Here is a 17,732-nt window from a genome sequence, read left to right as displayed (position 1 = left end):
GACGGCGATGCCCCGGTAACATTAGCAGTTGGAATTCTGATAACGGGTCTTAATAACGTGGAACATGCCCGAGAGCTCAGCTGCCGTTCAGACCTAAATCTGAAAGGCCATTATGGCTGTTCCAGATCCTCCAACCGGAGCCGGGTCTGGGCACACGGGCGAGAGAGCAATTATCAATTTGTCTGTGGCTGAAACACTTTTATCCTGATGTGGAGAGGCTGAGTAGCTATGAGCTTCAGGATCTAAACACTGGTGACGATAAACTGTGGATTACAAAGGATGGGCACTTTATGTAGCCTGTATATATTTCAGTTTTTCAATCATATTAACTGAATTATGTACTTTAACTCAGTATTAGCAGAAAACACCACATGCTAATTCTGACAATGACGATAAGCAAATATAAAGTGATTTATAGGCAAAACCTATGTTTTACATTTTAAAGGTAGATAGAGTAGAAGCATGAGAAACAGTGTAAATTCATAATGATCTACATATATAGATCCTGTGGTTTCTGGTGTGGGTGTCAGGGAAACAGACAGAAAGAACCCAGAAGCTGAAACAAAAAGGGCAAAGTCTAGACAGACAGAAAGACTTACGGAAAGCCGTGTAGAACTCGTGCAGACTGAGCTGGCCGTCGTTGTTATAGTCGTCGTAGCGCAGCAGGTCCTGCATGGTGCACTCCAACAAGCTGTCCTCCAGGTGCTCCTTCATGGAGATCTAACACACACACACACACACACACACAACGTATTCAACCATATGTCAGAACATAAAACCATCTTGATAAATAACCTGTGTTGAGACATTGACACATTATCAAACACAGGTAGGAAATTACTGCCCTTTATCGTATAGCCTTTTCTTATCATTTATATCCTGGCTTAATCTTTTTTTTGTATTTTCAGTATGATAGACCCACAATATGCACGTTCGGTATAAATGTAAATCTGACATTTTACATTGGACACCACACGTATTTCACGTTTCAGTATTGTTCTAATAGCGTAGCCTCGGCTCTTTATGAATCTAAAGAGTCTGGCACAGCCTGTCTCCTAAAGTAGCCCAATGGGAGAAATCACAGAATCCTGTAAAGACATCCAAACAGTACATGTTTTGCTGTATTTTATATGTAAGAGTCATTGTGAATCATCTAAATTATCTCTTTTACACAAAGAGAATACAACATAAAGCTTTCAAATGTTACACGTTGTAGAAGAAAAGATCAATGAGTTTCCAGCAAGAGCAACAGTGATTTGAAATAAACTGCATAACTGAATATAATTAGCATAATGTTCAGCAGGAACTTTTCATTCCAACAATAAATGGAATAAGATTTGCTTCAACAGTCAAATGCACATAAACACCTGAAAGTGGCTCATTGTGAGAGTAATTTCATTCTGTTTAGAAGGAGTCGTTTAAATATGTAATCTGTCATCTAAGTTCGGTCTGTGATTGCCTTCCATCTCTATCTGGCTCCCCGAGCTCGTGCACACTGCACCTGAGCAAATTCAAAGATGTTCCCCTGGGAGGAGGCGCCACTCTCTCCACCGTTGTTTGTCATTTGTGGGGCCCTCTCCTCCAGCCTGCTGCAGCTTTCTCAGGGGAGCCATCCCTGCGTCGGTGATGTTAAGCAGTTTTGACGAGATAAACAGAAAACTCAGCGTCTGTTCCAAAAAATTTCAATCACACTAAATTCTGTGAAAGCGTAGAGGCCACTAGTAAAAGATCCAAACTCTCAGCGCAACGGTATCTTTGTTGCTTGTGCTGGAAAGCCGGGTTCTGGAGTGATGGGGGAACATTTCACCAGGACACCTCATCAAATGTTTTTCTTTCTCTCAAAGAATATAAACCTGGAAAAAGTAAAAATAATAACACAAGTGATACCTGCAAAGATTATTTATTTGTATACAGTACAGAAACTGTAAAGACTACAGGGGGAAAGCTTCAAATAATGAACCTGTGCGACCTTCACAATCGAAATTTGAAGGATTTGCATTTGATCTGTATCTGAAGGTTTAACAAGCCTTATTTTTGCTTTGACGATCTATGCACACTTTCTTCTCTTCATGTCTGACACATGCTCGGCTGAAGATTATGTAATGTTTAACTTAAGGAAACATCATGGTTTAAAAGACATGTGTACCTCAGAATGCTCTTTCTGCAAAAGATGATTCATTTCCATGTGTTTTTTATGTATATATAAGGAAAGAAACAGGTCAATAATGTCTCATGATCTATGCCTCATGTGTAATAGATATTTCTCCAGAGACTTTTATCTTAATTATATTTAACCCTGCATGTCTTTGTCTGTGTCAATATCTCCTCAAATGCATGCTGAGCCTGAACATTCACCCAGAGCAGCACTAAGGTGACACCTCAACTGAGAATCATCATCCCTTTCTCACTGAGAAGCTTCCTTGAATAACCCTGACCTCCATCTTCATACACATTGTTTAATATAATTATTTTTTTCCTTTTACATACATTGTTAAGCTGTTTTTTAGGCCAAACTGTTAAGAAGACTAACCCGAGGTAACTTCCTTGTTAATAATTCCTTCAACTGAGACTTTCCAAGTCTATAAATATAGCCCCGGTGCTTGCTTATCGCCCCCAATTGATTCTATATGGAGCAGCACATGTGACATGGCAGATTAAGGGATGCCTACAGCCAACCGCAAATATGTGTTGACTGGCTCAGACTGATCTCTCCTTGGGCATTTGAATAAAATATTTTAAATCCAAAGTTCAGGAATTTAGCCTCCAAACCCATCTGTGTCACATTCCACACCAGAGACCGTCTGCTGCTCAGATGACTGAAATCCATCTGTGAATTGCTTTGATTCTTAAAAGCATTATCTCGCTGAATGTATGAATTCCTAAAGAATAAGAACGTCTTATCTGAAGACTTCCTGGCAACATGTCAGCATTAGTAATTGCCCGCTTTGATTGATCAAAATCTTTTGTTGGATCTTTAATGCAGCTCTGGCAGAAGCGGCTTTATTATTTATTTCCCGGTGCTGGAACTGGGTCAGAAATCACTCAATCTTCCTAATTTAAGAAGAGGTCGGAGCGTGTTGTCGCTTACAACTGCAAAGAGATGACAAAAGATTTACTGTGGTGCTATATATATTCAGATGGCAGATACAGTCACTCTCTTTCAATGTTCATTTTAAACTAAAGAGGGGAAGAATCTGGAAAATATTTCAAACTCCAGCATGTGTTGCAACTCTTTGTGTTTCAGTCTGCAGTGACTAACATGGCTCACTGCATCCTGGCTGAAGTGACTGACATCATGGCCTCGGTTGGGAGGAATCTAATCAACAATTATCACTGATGTCCACCAGATGATGCCCGCGATGATTTCATTTCCCCGTCCGGCGAATATCAATATCCTATCATTTCCCCCGTCTCCTCACTGTTTCCCAACAGATCCCGGTGGGAAGATAATCTCAGAAAACATTTTCCATCGTTAAACGCGATGATTAATTGTTCCAGTCACATGCAGCAAAACTCCATTTCATAGTCAAACCAACATTTAGTTGCAAATGTTTTGAAGAAGCACACACAAGAGGAAATAATAAGAAAGAAAAAGATCTTATTCCATAAAAGAAAGAATTTATGTGACTGTTAGAATTATTTTTCAGCAATAGGCCGATAACACTCTTGCCCGGATGATGTTTTACTTTACACTCACATAAGTAATCGGCAAAAAATACTACACTATATACTATATATACTATACTATATATTTCCTAAAGTATCCATCTATCTATCTATCTATCTATAAAAATAATTTGATTAATTCTAACTATAAATTAACTCCAAACATTAGTGCATTAAACAAGCAAAAACTAAATTATTAGCTGTGGCAACCCTTTGTCTTTTAAACAGCACTACTACTCCTCGGTAAACTTGCACATTCTTTAATGTGCTCAGCAGATTTGTCGTTCCAAGCGTCTTGGAGAACCTGTCCCTCCGTGGACTGAGGCTGTCTCAGTGTCTCTTCATGTTCAGCCAGACTGACTCCATGATGGTGAGATCAGGGCTCTGTGGGGGGCCCCAACCATCTGCTGGAGGACACCTTGTTCTCCTTCTTGCTGAAGATAGCTCTTTATGACTCAGGGCGTAACATATTGTGCATTTTCCTGCTGCAGAATACGACCGATCAGGCACCTCCCTGACAATACTGTGAATAGATGGATTTAAAAGTTTTGCACAGTACAGTACTTTCCAGAAACATTGTTTCCTTGTGCACAACTCCTATTCCAACTGAATTCTTTATCATTCCATCTGTATATTTATCAGTTTTAGCTTGATACTCACCTTTTCCAGCTCATCACCGACCAGCCGGCCGTCCTGGTTCACATCCAGGTATTTGAACATGGTGTCCACCATTGCTCGCTTCCCATCCATGTCTCTCTGCTGGCTCTGATCTCCAGTCCTCAGCACTTTAGGCTGCATATCCAGAAGCATGCTCTTCAGCCTGTTGTACTCCGACATGGTGCAGGCGTTGACTGCAAGAGCAAACACACAGACATGGAAGAAAGGACTTTTGATTAACCTCAATTATATGAGCCAAAGCCTTCAGATTAAAGCTGTAAATTGGATTTAATGTGTTTGTGTGCTTTTCAAAGGGAAGAGGGGAAAAGAGGGGTGCATAATGTGTGTGTATGTGCATGCATGTGTGCATCCTTGAGTGTTTGCTCATTTAAAAAATGTTAGTTTTTGTTGGCATAATTTGTCTGACAGCTTTTCAGTGCAGGGGGTCCAATTAATTACAAGTAATCCTTGAATCCACATGAAAACAAAGGTAAACATGCTCATTTAGACCCTCTCAAGCTTCATGTCCCTCTTTGCGATGGGATTAGAGCTCATGTTTCAAAACCAGATTGGGCGTCGAGCTGCAGATTCTCTGCGAGCCGCTGCTTGATGAGGATTCACGGAGGAAACGAGAGACAACAAATTAATCACAGGCAGCCCTCCGCATTTAGTCTTCACACTTGAAATCAATAATTATGCAAAACATGTATGTCACATGCTGTGCGGGACGTGATACTAAGAAAAAGAGGCAAGGCAAATGAGCGCGAGACGCAGAGTGAGAAAACGAGGTATTCATTCTCTCCTCTCTCTAGTCGCTCCTTTGCTTCAGTACCGACGTGGAGGCTGGAGGGAGCCGGGCTTACGTGCGAGTTAGAAACATGGTGATGAAAGAACAAATATGGAAAACATCCTATATGAATAAATCATTAGGTGACGTCTCCGCCCGATCACTGCGGGGCGGGAGACCCCCCTCTGAGCGTACATGGGGATGGATTTGCCTTATTTCCTAATCTCCTCCAACAACTCACACAAATATCACGAGAAACAAATGCAAAATGAGGGGAGATGACGAACCTCAACAACAATTTGGAAGTTTAGTCTCAGCATCACGTTTTTTCGGTACCGAGCGTGTAGCAGTCGGGAACGCTGCCCGAGCACATTTAGCAAAAACTGTCACAGCGACGGAGCCAGCGAGGCGTCATGTCGGCCACAACAGCACAACGTCTCCAGCTGTGCTACTCTGTGTTCCAGCACATACATACATTAAACATGCACGTAGTTTTATGCTTATGCACACACTCGCAGACACACTCGCGCTCGCAGACACAAAAATGTTTCCTGGTGTGAAAAATGTGTCCTCATCTCAAAGGGGAGCAGGGTGACTCATTATTATGTCCTCAACAAAACTGCACGCTCCCTTTTAATCTTTAGAGTCGTGACACCGGGACAGTGAGCAAGGCCCAGAGTGAAGAAACGCAAACATGACTTGTTTTCACTACATGTGCCGCTGTGTGTGTTGGGCTACTACAGGCCACCAGAAGAGCTTTAATGCTTCCTGCAATGGCTGTGATCTTTCCATCACCTTGACCAAGTGATTATAGCTGTGTGTTTACTTCTGCAGACCTTAACCTCAGGGGCAAAAGATTACTAACTAACAAGGGTGATTTTGGTGAGATCTTGGTGAGATCTTTGCCGTCAAGCTCAAACACAGTCAAAGAACTTTGTTGGTTTTACAGTGTTGTTCTATGCTTTCATTTCAGAACAGGCTGAGACTTTTCACAGCAGTTTTATGGAAAATTCTGTTGTATTTACATTAACTGAAAAGTGAATTAAACTGTAAGTGAAACAAAATTGGTTTTGCGCTGAGATACCTCAAATTGCACAGATGGCGCCGAAATGGCCAATTTGGTGATGACGCATAAACTGTCTGTCTATTAAAACCTCTTTAATATTGGATTGCTGCACTTTATTAGCACATGTGTGTTGTTCATAGGTTGAGCTTTGAATTGCAGGAGGTTTAGAGCATTAATGGATGATTACATAGGGGATCTTCACTCTAACAATCTTGAAACTATTTTGCAGGAAATAATATCGTTCACTTATATGGTGTTCCATTTTCATGTATTCTGCCCCAGTAACATCTATACTGATGCTTACAACTCTGAAGAAACCCTGCGAGGGTTGCCTTTATATAGATACCAGGATTATTCATACACACCTTGTACTTGGAGAGATATACTCAGAGATATACTTGTTTCGGGCATGCCTGAGAAGAAGTTAAACAATGTAATTTTCAGGAACAACGGCGAAAATTGTGGCATACCAAAGTATTTAAAGTGAGTGTATCTTAAAGCATGAAGCTAATATTGTTCAGTAAGACACGATAAACATTTGTGAATCCACACCAGGGGAATTCACAAGAAAACTTCCCCAACATCTATACCACACAAAAATATTTCAAAAGGAAACACACATTTATATTTCATGTTTTCATTCAGGCTTCCACAAATGAGTGCTGTCACCTAGTAACTGTCTCTTAATTCAGGAGTAGATGACTTTGTCTTGTGGATAAATTCACACTTGATGCAGTCCGTTGCTTTGAGAAGGGTCAACAGACAGAGAGAAGAGAGTGGAACTTGCATTAAGGTTAGTCGTATTCAGATCCAGTTAATCCTGTACATCTATCACGGTGTTGTACTGTGTTCATTGGTGCCGGACAATGAGTGATGAAAGGAAGCCCCTCCAATCCAATAAATCTCAGTTATCAATGACAAACACACAGTCTCCTCAACGCTGGCAGCTCGTCTACGCATTACAAGCCGCCGACTCTCACCCACACAGCGAAGACAATGTGCACTCGTCTCTCTCTATGAGCAGCCAGTCAAGTCAAGGTCTTGGCTAAATCCCTGTTCAATGTTATTCCTGCGAGGGGAATGAGGCGTGAGAAGGATCAGACATGAGGGATCATCACCTAGCTGTCATCTCCGTCCCCGCTCTGGAAGGACAGAAATAAATTAACAACCCCCCCCACGCTGATTTAGATCTTGTCATATATTGAGAGAACAATCCTCTCTCGGCTCAGTCTCTGCCCCCACGAAAATCTATTCAGAGCGAAAAAAAAATTATTGTGACAGGATATTTGAAAGGAGAGTCTAGTTGTTTTACACGTAAGACTAGAATTACCGTCTGGAGGTTGTGTGCCTCTAGCAGTCAGTCAGTTCACATCCATGTCTCTCCAGACTCACGCATAAGGGTTTCTGCGGAGACCTCAAAAGCCTTAAATATGTGAAATATGTTTAAAAGTTTAATACCTTTAAGTTTAGGTCTATATTATTTGATTATTTGAATGTTAATTTACTGTTACTTGCATCAAACTTTGAACAAATTCTTTAGGAGAACTGTTTTGCACATAGTTTGTAATGTCTAATGTGCGTTGTAGTTCGTTCTTAAAGATTCAGATTAGCACAGGGTGATAAATCTACACGACCAAAATGAAACTGATAACTATGCTCCTGGTTATTCTCTATTCTGATTCTTCAATTATGAGGACGTTTAAGTAAATCTTGGATCCTGATATCCCGTCATATCTGTCATGGATCTTGAATTTTGTTCATCATTGTCTTGAAAAGTCTTAAATTTAACTGTAAGTGTAGGAAGACATTGAAGGAATTTTATAAAAGGTATTGAAATCTATTTCATCAGAATATTTAAATGAGTTGATTGAGTTATGGCCAAAAGCGTGTTTAGCGAGGTGACACTGATTTTGACCTTTGACCCCCGAAATCTAATCAGTTCATCTTTTAGTCCGACTGGACGTTCATGAGTATGAACTAAAAAGCATGATGCCTCTGTTCACGACTGTCACTGGAGAAAAGGTGGATTTTCTATAGGCACATGTCAGAGGAAACCAGATGCACTGACAGAGGTTGATTAAGGTCACACCTTTCTTCAGTGCCCTCACGACCTGTTTACCCCTCCAGGAACATCTTTTATTCCCTGTCCATGTTGAGAGAGTCGGCTCTACACCTGGATGTTGCTGTGAATCTTTGCCGAAATGAACGTCCTAAGAGTCAGTCTTTCACATTCTGCTGAGCACAGCAGCTGCAGCCGTGGAAGAGAAATATCTGTCTGTATTACAGTCTATCCATCCTTGACTCAAACACAGTTTTATTGTTCTAGGGGGACCGCGGCTCTCCTCACTGCCCGTTTGAAATGTTAGCCCGCTTAAGTGAGTGATCCGCAGCCGCTCGCATCATGGACGCCCAATGTCCCGGAGATGGAGCTGCTCTCCACCACTCAAAGCTTCCGCCATGCTCGCACTTTACTTTATAAATGTCAGACTGAGGGGATAACAAACAGAGGAGCAGAGAAGAAAGTGCCTCCAAGCTAGAGGGACTGAATGAAAGGACAAAGAGTCGCAGACATTTAAATGGGGTTTATTCAAGAGAATAAGGACAAACAGCAAAAAACTGATCATTGTACAGTTGTAGAGGAGTTTTATGTTTAAGCTTCCCCAACTTCTGTGTAAAACATATTTAAAATCCAGTTAACTGTGTGACACACTCTGGTTTAGCCAGTTATACGATAATCGATACCATTGAGGAATAACCAGCAGCTTATCTGGATCCTCCTGTTAAGAGTGATAGTCCATCAACATTTCCTTTTCCTTCCTTCCTTTTACCCTAACACTTTGAAATGTTTGTACATTGAGAAATAATAGTGGTGGATGAGCTGTGGAGGCTCGATGACGTCCTGGGGCCTCAGACTCTCGCTCTTGCAGCAGTTGTTTGTTATGACATAATGAGGCTCAAGTGACAAATAACAGGAGCTGCGGATGTATGACAAGACGTCAAATTGGAGAAGCCTGATTTGAGTTTAGTTTAGTTGCTGCCACAGCTTCAGAAGCTTTGTGAACTTTAGTGGAACAGCTTGTTTAGTTTTTAAGGATCAAACCACCACCACCAAAACACTGAACTGGGAGACAATGACAAGGTCGCAAGTGAGCAATCTCCACTTGTTTCTCTGGACTTAAAAACAAGTTCCAGGTTACACTCATTCTAGGTTAGGGCTAGGATTGCATTTTATAAAACTAACCCCTACTCCTATTGTGTAACACTCGAAAGACTAACCTAATTTGATGTTGAACGTGAACAGGGAATAAACAATAAATGAATAACATTTTAAAGTGGTCTGGTCCTTTTAAAACTAAATAAATGGGTATTTTGGGGTTTTAAATTTGTGAAAAACTCAAACTACGCTTTCAAAAGTGGGAGGAGACAGCCTGTTTATTTGAAGGCATGAAACTTTAAACATGGTGCAAACCTTTTTCCAACACTATAAATCATCCAGGTCTGACATGACAAAAAAAGATTTCTTTACAGCAGAGCATGACCCAGTGCTGCTGAGGCATCAAAACGGATTTGTTGCTGGTCCGCTTCAATCTTCGCTCGCCAGAACAATTTGTTAAGAATTTGCGGTGGAGCAATTCAAACGGTAAAGAGCAGCTGTACATCCACTGCAATTCATAATTGTATGAATCAAAAAAAAGGAAGAAAAAAAAATGTTCGCCTGTACTTATTGGATGAATTCTTAGCTCCGGCTCAAAGACGAACGAGGGCGGGAGGGAAATCCAAAGGCATCAATCCTTCAGATGATGAAACGTCCCTACACTGCCCTCCAGGATGTAAAAAGTGCTCTGTGTTAAATTTATGTCTGTCTGACCTCCTCTGGCTGAAATGATGGGATTATTTACTGCCATGCTGTCTGTGTGGCGCTAATATGCAATGATGATGGACCTCCCTTCCAGATAATTATGAATATGATGGACACTCTTTGCTCCTGAGGGCAGCGGGGTCTGAGAGAGCTGAGCCAATCTTGGAGGGGTGACACAAGTCGCAGGAGAGCCTCATATTGCATAATCGCCGTTGGCAGCTCTTTAAATCGGCTTAGTGCGAGCGTCATAGTCTATCCAGAACTGCCTCTGTCACTGCTGTGACTGAAAACGCTTAAACCTGTAACTTTCTCCGTTTTGTTATCCATCTTAAAGTTTGCTCAACTTACGAGGGAATGCACGTCTAGCACATTGTGTGTGAGTGTTAAATATACAGTATGCAGTTGAAAATACAACTGCATACTGTATATACAAGCATAACATGGCTAAAGGTAAATTATCAATTAAATGACCTGATAGTCAAAAAACTGTTAAGAATCATCTATTAGGCCAAATGCCAACTTTTTAGCTTCTCAAGTAGGATATTACGCTGCTCTTTATCTATATAATGTCACTTAATAATGTTAATTGAATATATTTTAGTCTGATTGGACTTGGTGGTAACAAAACATGCAATAATATGACATAATTTTGGGTTGTGGGTTACCTTTATGCAGCAAATGACTAATCAATGAATTATTATTAACTGGGATGGGGTATTTTTGGATCAATGGCAGTCAGCATTCTCGTCTTTTATCTTACTTTCAATGGCTTAATTTCAACCTCCTGGTTTATTGAGCTGGATGCTTTTAATATCAAGAGGCAGCAACGGAAAATGTTCAGTGTTTAAACAGCTCGGACTGTATGAGGGATGTGGATGAACAGACATGTTTTCTACAAATGAGATCAAATTACCAATTGTAATGCTGAAGCACATGCATACACTGATTCCTGTAAATGTGATGGAGGTGCAGGTAATATGAATCAGCTCAGGAATAGGAGGATAATAAGCAAGAGGGCAAGTTACTCAACGGAAATAAATTCTGTGACTTTTGCTGGAAAAATATAATAAATGTCATCTGAAATGATAAGATACCTGATGAAGTCTAATTCAGACACTGCAGCGTGAGGAGGAATGAAGAATTTAGAAGCATTTAATTAAAACGAAGGTTGCATTGGATAGTACTCTGCAGTTGTGGGCCCTTCTCCAGATGAAATCCATGCAGCATGCGAGACATTCTGCAGGAAGTGCAATAAAAAAAAACCATAGACATTTATTTCCATAAATATGAAACCATGGCACAAACCCAGCCATTATTCAGAAACAGCTTGCACAGCATCCATCTACAAAGAACAGCAGGAGGAGGCCGGGGGAGGTGGAGGGAGTTTGCCGCAACCTGGGTCAACAGCAGCAGCAGCATGAATGATCAGTAGAGTGAGCGGGTGAGCTGTCAAGTGATAAAGACCTGGCTGGCTGTTTGGATGTGACGGGGGGGACCGGGAGGAGTCAGTTGATAACATCGGCTGTGAGCTTTTTAACAACTGACCACGAATGAAATATCAGACCGCTGGATTATGGGAGTGTTCTCGGGAAGTTGCTATTGACAGTTGGAGAAATAATCCTGTATCAAAAGCAGTAAAAAAGTGATGATTTATGGCCCAGAGTGACTGGCACATTTCTGAACTAACACGTAACCCCCGCTGATTTAAAACGACGCCTCTAGATATCCTGAGTACAGGAAAACTGTCCCGCCATACATTCAGCAGAATGGATCAGTGTGTGCTCGCGGAGCCTTATCAGAGCGCGTGCAGCTTGGCACCGACTAAACGAGAAACCCATTGCAACACCAAAGTTATTGGCAGAGCAGTGAAGCTGAAATAGTACAGTAGCAACCCCCCCCTCCCCTCCCCGCCTGCCTGTCTGTCTGTGTGCAAGCCTATCGTCTAGAGCCGGCTCCTCAAACTGCACATCAGCACTATCTCTCCTCCTCTCGCCTCCTCTGGATCCAACTCTGTCTCCCTCGTACTTACTCACTCTCACGGACAATCAAATCAGTCCGACGCAAAAGTGTAACTCCCAGGGACAACGCAGAGTTCCATGGACCTCGGAGTAAACTCTGTAGTTAATATAGAAGCTATTGCTAATATCAACACGGCTGCTGCTGTTGTATCAATAATTACTGTTATGAACCCCCAATTCGACGAGTAATCATTTTGTTTACAGTGTCAGTATTGATCACAAGGTAATTGTTTTCCTATCCAACTGAAATTTATTTACTCAGCAGGCTCACCTGGTTTTTAGTACCGCATAAAATCTGTATTTGTATTGAAGTGCTTCTGTGATCATTTAAGCGGAAGTGTTCATGCCCCGTAGCTACAGAAATCCTTCATCTAGAAGTATATAATATCTTGCAGCTCAGACATAAGTGTGCAAATTAGGAGGTGCACATTGTTCACGTGTCAGTGGCGACGGAGGCAGAGACGCAAGGAGCCGAGAGAGGCGGCCGTTTCAAAACAGCGGGTGGCCATCAGCCAAATCATTAGGACCGAAATATCAGCAGCGTACTTCATCTCTAATAGCTAGTTCATGGGTGATGCCATTTTCCTTTCAGACACGAGTTCTAAATAAACTAAATAAAAATAAGTGGTTGTTGAAGTTTCATTTTAAAATACACAAAATATTAGTGTAATACACACACATTATGCCTTTGGTTAATCTGTGTGGATGTGGAAGGGATCTCAGTAGAGCTCATACTTCTGTCAAGGCCCAACAGTCCCAAGAGTTATAGAGACTTTATTCAGTCTCATCCAAAAGCCTCCATTAGCTTGATTTGTCATTGTTTTGCAAGCTATTTCCCAATGAAATGTATTATTCCATCACTGCAGTCAATGCTCTTTAGTATTTTCTGCTCTGCGGCCAAATCCCCAATCATCCCCTTGGCTTTACCACTTGGCCTTACCCCTGTGTTTTGCACAAGCTGCAGAGGGTGGCCTTGTTCTTTTGGGACGGACGAGTGGTGGTCATCTAGCTAGCCCTCCAAGTGGGGTTCCAAATGGAGAGTTTTCAGATATAGATGCCAAACAGAGCAGTAGGGTAGCGGTAAGAAAAAACACTCCATAATCTAAAACTATGGATAGGGGCCGAGAGGCAGGAAAGCTGGGTTTCGGGCCCACATTTTCCAGGCTCACCATATGTGATTTCTCACAAATTGCGGCCCAGTCAAACAGAAAATTGCCTCCAATCTGCATGCTGCTTTGGCTGGAGCAGCAGAAGCACACTCCACCCTAATGGAGACTCAAGAGGCTCTTTCCGATGAACTGTACGATGACCTGTAGGAGCCGCGCAGCAAATAAAAGAGAGCAGAGTTTGTTCCACCACGGGGTCAACAGCAGCACAAAGAATAAGCAGATCTCTCAAAACACAGAGACAGAATATAAACACAGTTGCACTTGCATCCTTCAGCCCATGTGAGGCAGATTTAGCCAAAGAAAATAATTACAGAGCCACCACTCCTGCTAATGGATTGAGACTGGGAACAAGCTCAGGCGTTGATTACATTTTCAGCATCCCTCCTTCCCTCTCCCCCTACACCTGCAGTGTAAGTTACAGTGATCTCAGGGCCCTTTCGTGGCTCTTGCTGAGGCTTGCAAGCTGCTGCCTGATGATCCCACGAGTATACAGCTTTTAAATTGCCTGGACGTGGGGACCGGGGTAGATGGCCGCCTCTGGCTCCATCTGGCCCAGCTGAACCCCCACCGACGACAGAGAACCCTGGACCAACATCCGACATTACCCCGCATAAATATCACGGTGACCTTGTAGGGAAAGTTTCAGAAGGCGCAGAAATAAAATCGGCATTTCTAAGTAACACAAAGTGGAAGTTACACTGAAACAAGTAAACGCTATGCTATTTCTAAACTTACCCCACAACCCTTCCCTCACCCTACTCTGACTCTCTCAAGACTACCACCTCCACCAGTAGCTTCAAGTCAGTAGGCAGCCTTACCGTTACCGTTACAGTGCCCACCACATCCCACTCATTCACTCCACTTGGCAGTAGACTCATCATTGGTCTCCACAGCCTGATAACATCACAGCATGTCCAGCCAGGAAAACGGGTTATGTGAAAACAAACAGTTATTGATATCCGGTGGGTCCAGGTGGATGGATGATGGCACAAAACAAACAAGGAGCCAGTGTGACAGTAGTTTCCTCCATCCCGGTCTTGATAGGTTACAGAAAGAGGAAGGTGTCCTCTGCTCAGTCATCAAATCCAACCAATGTGTGAACGATTCCATACTTTCCACTTCCCACCTGCTCAGTGCCCCACCGCTAATTCTTTCTGCTGCGTATGTGATCTCTTACCAACAAGTAATTTATATTAAATGACTTTATTCTCACTTATAGTTTTGATTGTATGCTTTTAACTGAAACCTGACCAGATGATTGTAATTTCACGAAAGCCTCCTGACCTGACAGGGAAGATTGCAGTTAAAGATCTCTAAAGAATGTTTCCATGGTGATCACAGGGACAGCATCATTCTGTGGTCAATCAATTATTGACTTTCAGGGCCGTTTGACAAAAGACAACTTCAGTGAGTTTCTTTCTGTTCTGTTGACAGATCTCGACTGAAGATTTTAACATTGACATTGATTGTCCCGAACACAAAGCGGCGAAGGAATTGTGTTGTGTATCTAACGATGACAACACACTGCTGCAGCCACACAGAAATGATTTCGCAAAACTGTCAACATCCAAAGCTATCAATACCGAAGCTCAGAAGTGTATGTACATATGCATTCTTATTCTCCCACCTGCTGATTTCACACAATGTCAACCAGCTTTTCCCTAAAAATGTTTTTTAGTTGCTTGGAAACAGATGCGCTGAAAAACGTGGCTCACTTCTTCAGGCACTTTCCAACATCATTGAAAGTACAGTTGTTATGTGCCTTCGAAAAGAAGCAACCTGAAGTTCGTACCGATCTCTAATCTTTAAAGGATAAATACTAAGAGAGCTTTTATGATTCATCTCAACTGTTTTAAATGTCACTGGGCTTTTTATAGGAATTTCACCTAATGAGGAATTCATGTAATACTTAGTTTTTGGTGCCGGTTGATCTTAGTACAGCTTTTGTGAACCACAGATAAAGTGCTGGTTGACGACCAGGCGAAGTGTGTGAGGTTATCAGTGCTCAGTTGGTTCTGATGTTACCTTGAAGGCAGCTGCCATCGCTTCACTCACATGGAACCAACCTCCTGATGATAAATGTGCCCCAACTCAAACCACCAGATATAAATTAAAACACTGCTGGTCCCCTGTGACATTGATTGATTGGTCTCTCAACTGTACTTTTATTTCCTTTGTTGTAACTGCACCAGGGCTGCATTATACCTTTTTTTCTAGTTTCTGTATTTTATTTCATATAATTTAGAGGGGAAATTCAAATATTTATTTTCTGTCTGAGTTAAAAAAAAGATTTGGTCAAACTATTATTCCGAAAGATTAATAATGAACGTCCAAGCTCTTGTTTGGTCAGGGTTAAGAAAAATGGTTTCAGGCACTAGACCAGAATAATGACACTCAAAAAGATCCCTGTGGTAGAAGTCACATGCTTACACAGCAAAAGGTTTTGTAGAGATAATAACAATATGATGCTACTTCATCCTTTTCTCTAGTGACTCTGATAGTGGCGTTATTGAACAATATGTTTAATATGATTTATATATGTTTTTGTACTGAGAGGTATAGGTGCCCGTTTTAAATAAAAGGGTAAAAACTGCTGTTGGCCTCCACTAATCCTCAATATGGCCACAAAATTAGCAAGTAATGCGAAACCTGTATTAGCTACAGTCATATAAGGTGGTTTCATATTTGAGACTAATTAAAATATGTTTTAATGCTACTAACCATAGCTTGGATATTGACATCATTGCACATCTTTCTAAAATGTGGAGCTCAAAATCAAATATCCCGAAACACTCTTTAGATAATTCATCAAATGACCACTTTTATAGTTACTGCTGTTTGCAGACAAAACTGCAAAAAGTAGCACCAATGAGGATGGATGGTGACGTCGCACCATGTGCTGTATGAACAAGCTGTAAGCAGGTGGGAGAGATCTTTTCTCCTGCACACATTGAGGGATTGTCTCAGGAGAATGTGGCCTTAGATTTTTACTGTATGTTCTGTTCTTATAATACATTATCAAACAATGAACAAGGTAAAGAACAGGATCTACACGGAGAACTATTCCTTTTTTTTTTGCTCTGTCAAAGAGGAGATTCATCCCGTTAATCATCTAAATTCTGTTTGTGAACATTTGTCTTAAGAAGACTCTTCATCTTTCAGTCTTTTTTTCCTCTTTTAGGTCACAACTTTGCTTCAGTGGCAAAAGCTGAAGAATTTTGTGTAGGAGTCTCTTGACATGAGACTTTTTTTGACTTCTCACATAAATGTGCAAACTTCAAAACAAAGACAGTGCTAAAAATGTGTAAATGCCATCTACGCAGACTATTATTTATATTTGTAATTTACCGGTGATGATTCTTCGTCAAAGTGAGGACAACTTACCACACTTTTTGGAAGCTTAAAAAATGAATTTTAAATAAGATCAAATAATACAATCAAATATTTAACACAGATATGTGACTATGAGCCGTCGTTCCAAGAGTAAACCCACTGCACAAAAGCAAAATCATTTTAGTCTCCAGTGTTTTTCCAGGAGGGAAAATGAATTGGTCTGCAATATATGAATTTCCACAATCATAAAATACCAATGGTGTTTTCATTATCATCAGATGAAGCAAACATAGGGAGCTAATTTAAACTGTGATGACAGCCCTCAATTATAGTGAGAAGGTTTGGCGCTGAGCTCATGAGAGACAATGCAGTCCGTTGATAATATATTAATTTATTTCCCTCCTAGTAATTACACTACAGTCATTTGCTTCTTGGTAGGTAAAGATGTTTTGTCCCTGCTTTTATTCTGTAAGTTCATTGCTGGGTCACTGGGGACATTGTTCATTGCCTCTATGTGACTGGGAAAATAAAAGTGCCTATAATATAGTTGTGCATGGCATCATTTTGCTTGAATTGTTCTAAGATGAAAATTTGTTGCAGATCTGCTCTGCACAAACTATGATTCCTAAAAACTACAATTCATAGCAACATCATCTCCCCTTATGTGCAAGTCATTTATAACAGTTTCAATAGATTGTTTTACTGTTGTCTTCTATGAACATATATAATCTGTTTAATAAAATAAAAAAACAATGTCCAAGGACAGGACAAGATGAGACCTGCATTGATAAGCCCAGATGTGACTCAAGGTGAAGGCAGCATATCATTTAGCATTAGCTTAGCATTGGTGCCTTCCAAACAAAAACATTTGCAGTCCCTTAAAATATGCATTTATTTGTAAAGTCAATAAATTTGTAAGGTATTAGTGCCCTCACATCTTCCTCAGGTGATGCTTTTCCTCTTGGACAACACTGAAAAACATGGAATTCTAAAACGTCCCTTTTGTTTTAAGCTTAACAAATACTTTGTCATCTACTTCCTTTGTCCTTTGGAAGCAGCAAGTCGTAACATTTTTAAATCGAGCAGCTGTATTTAAAAATGGCTACTGGAGCTCCTGTATTGTATATTATCAATATTTATCGCGAAATGAGTGTCTGGTTAATGACGTCTTGTTTTG

The 17,732-nt window shown here is 41.0% G+C and overlaps 1 protein-coding gene across 1 annotated transcript in view; it reads right to left on the bottom strand.

The window, feature by feature from the left end:
• fstl4 (follistatin-like 4) overlaps window positions 1-17,732 on the bottom strand; it is a 169,398-nt gene that overhangs the window by 56,406 nt on the left and 95,260 nt on the right. Inside the window, exons 4-5 of the mRNA XM_061086451.1 lie at window positions 4,327-4,517; window positions 600-720 (exon numbers count right to left, since the gene is read on the bottom strand). Coding sequence (XP_060942434.1) covers window positions 600-720; window positions 4,327-4,517 — 312 coding nt within the window. The remainder of the gene's footprint in view (window positions 1-599; window positions 721-4,326; window positions 4,518-17,732) is intronic.

Source organism: Limanda limanda, chromosome 14, assembly GCF_963576545.1.
Source record: "Limanda limanda chromosome 14, fLimLim1.1, whole genome shotgun sequence".
In the NCBI taxonomy this organism is placed as follows: Eukaryota; Metazoa; Chordata; class Actinopteri; order Pleuronectiformes; family Pleuronectidae; genus Limanda; species Limanda limanda.
Note: the sequence above shows the minus strand (reverse complement) of the source record. Positions and strands in the feature narration are given on the sequence as shown.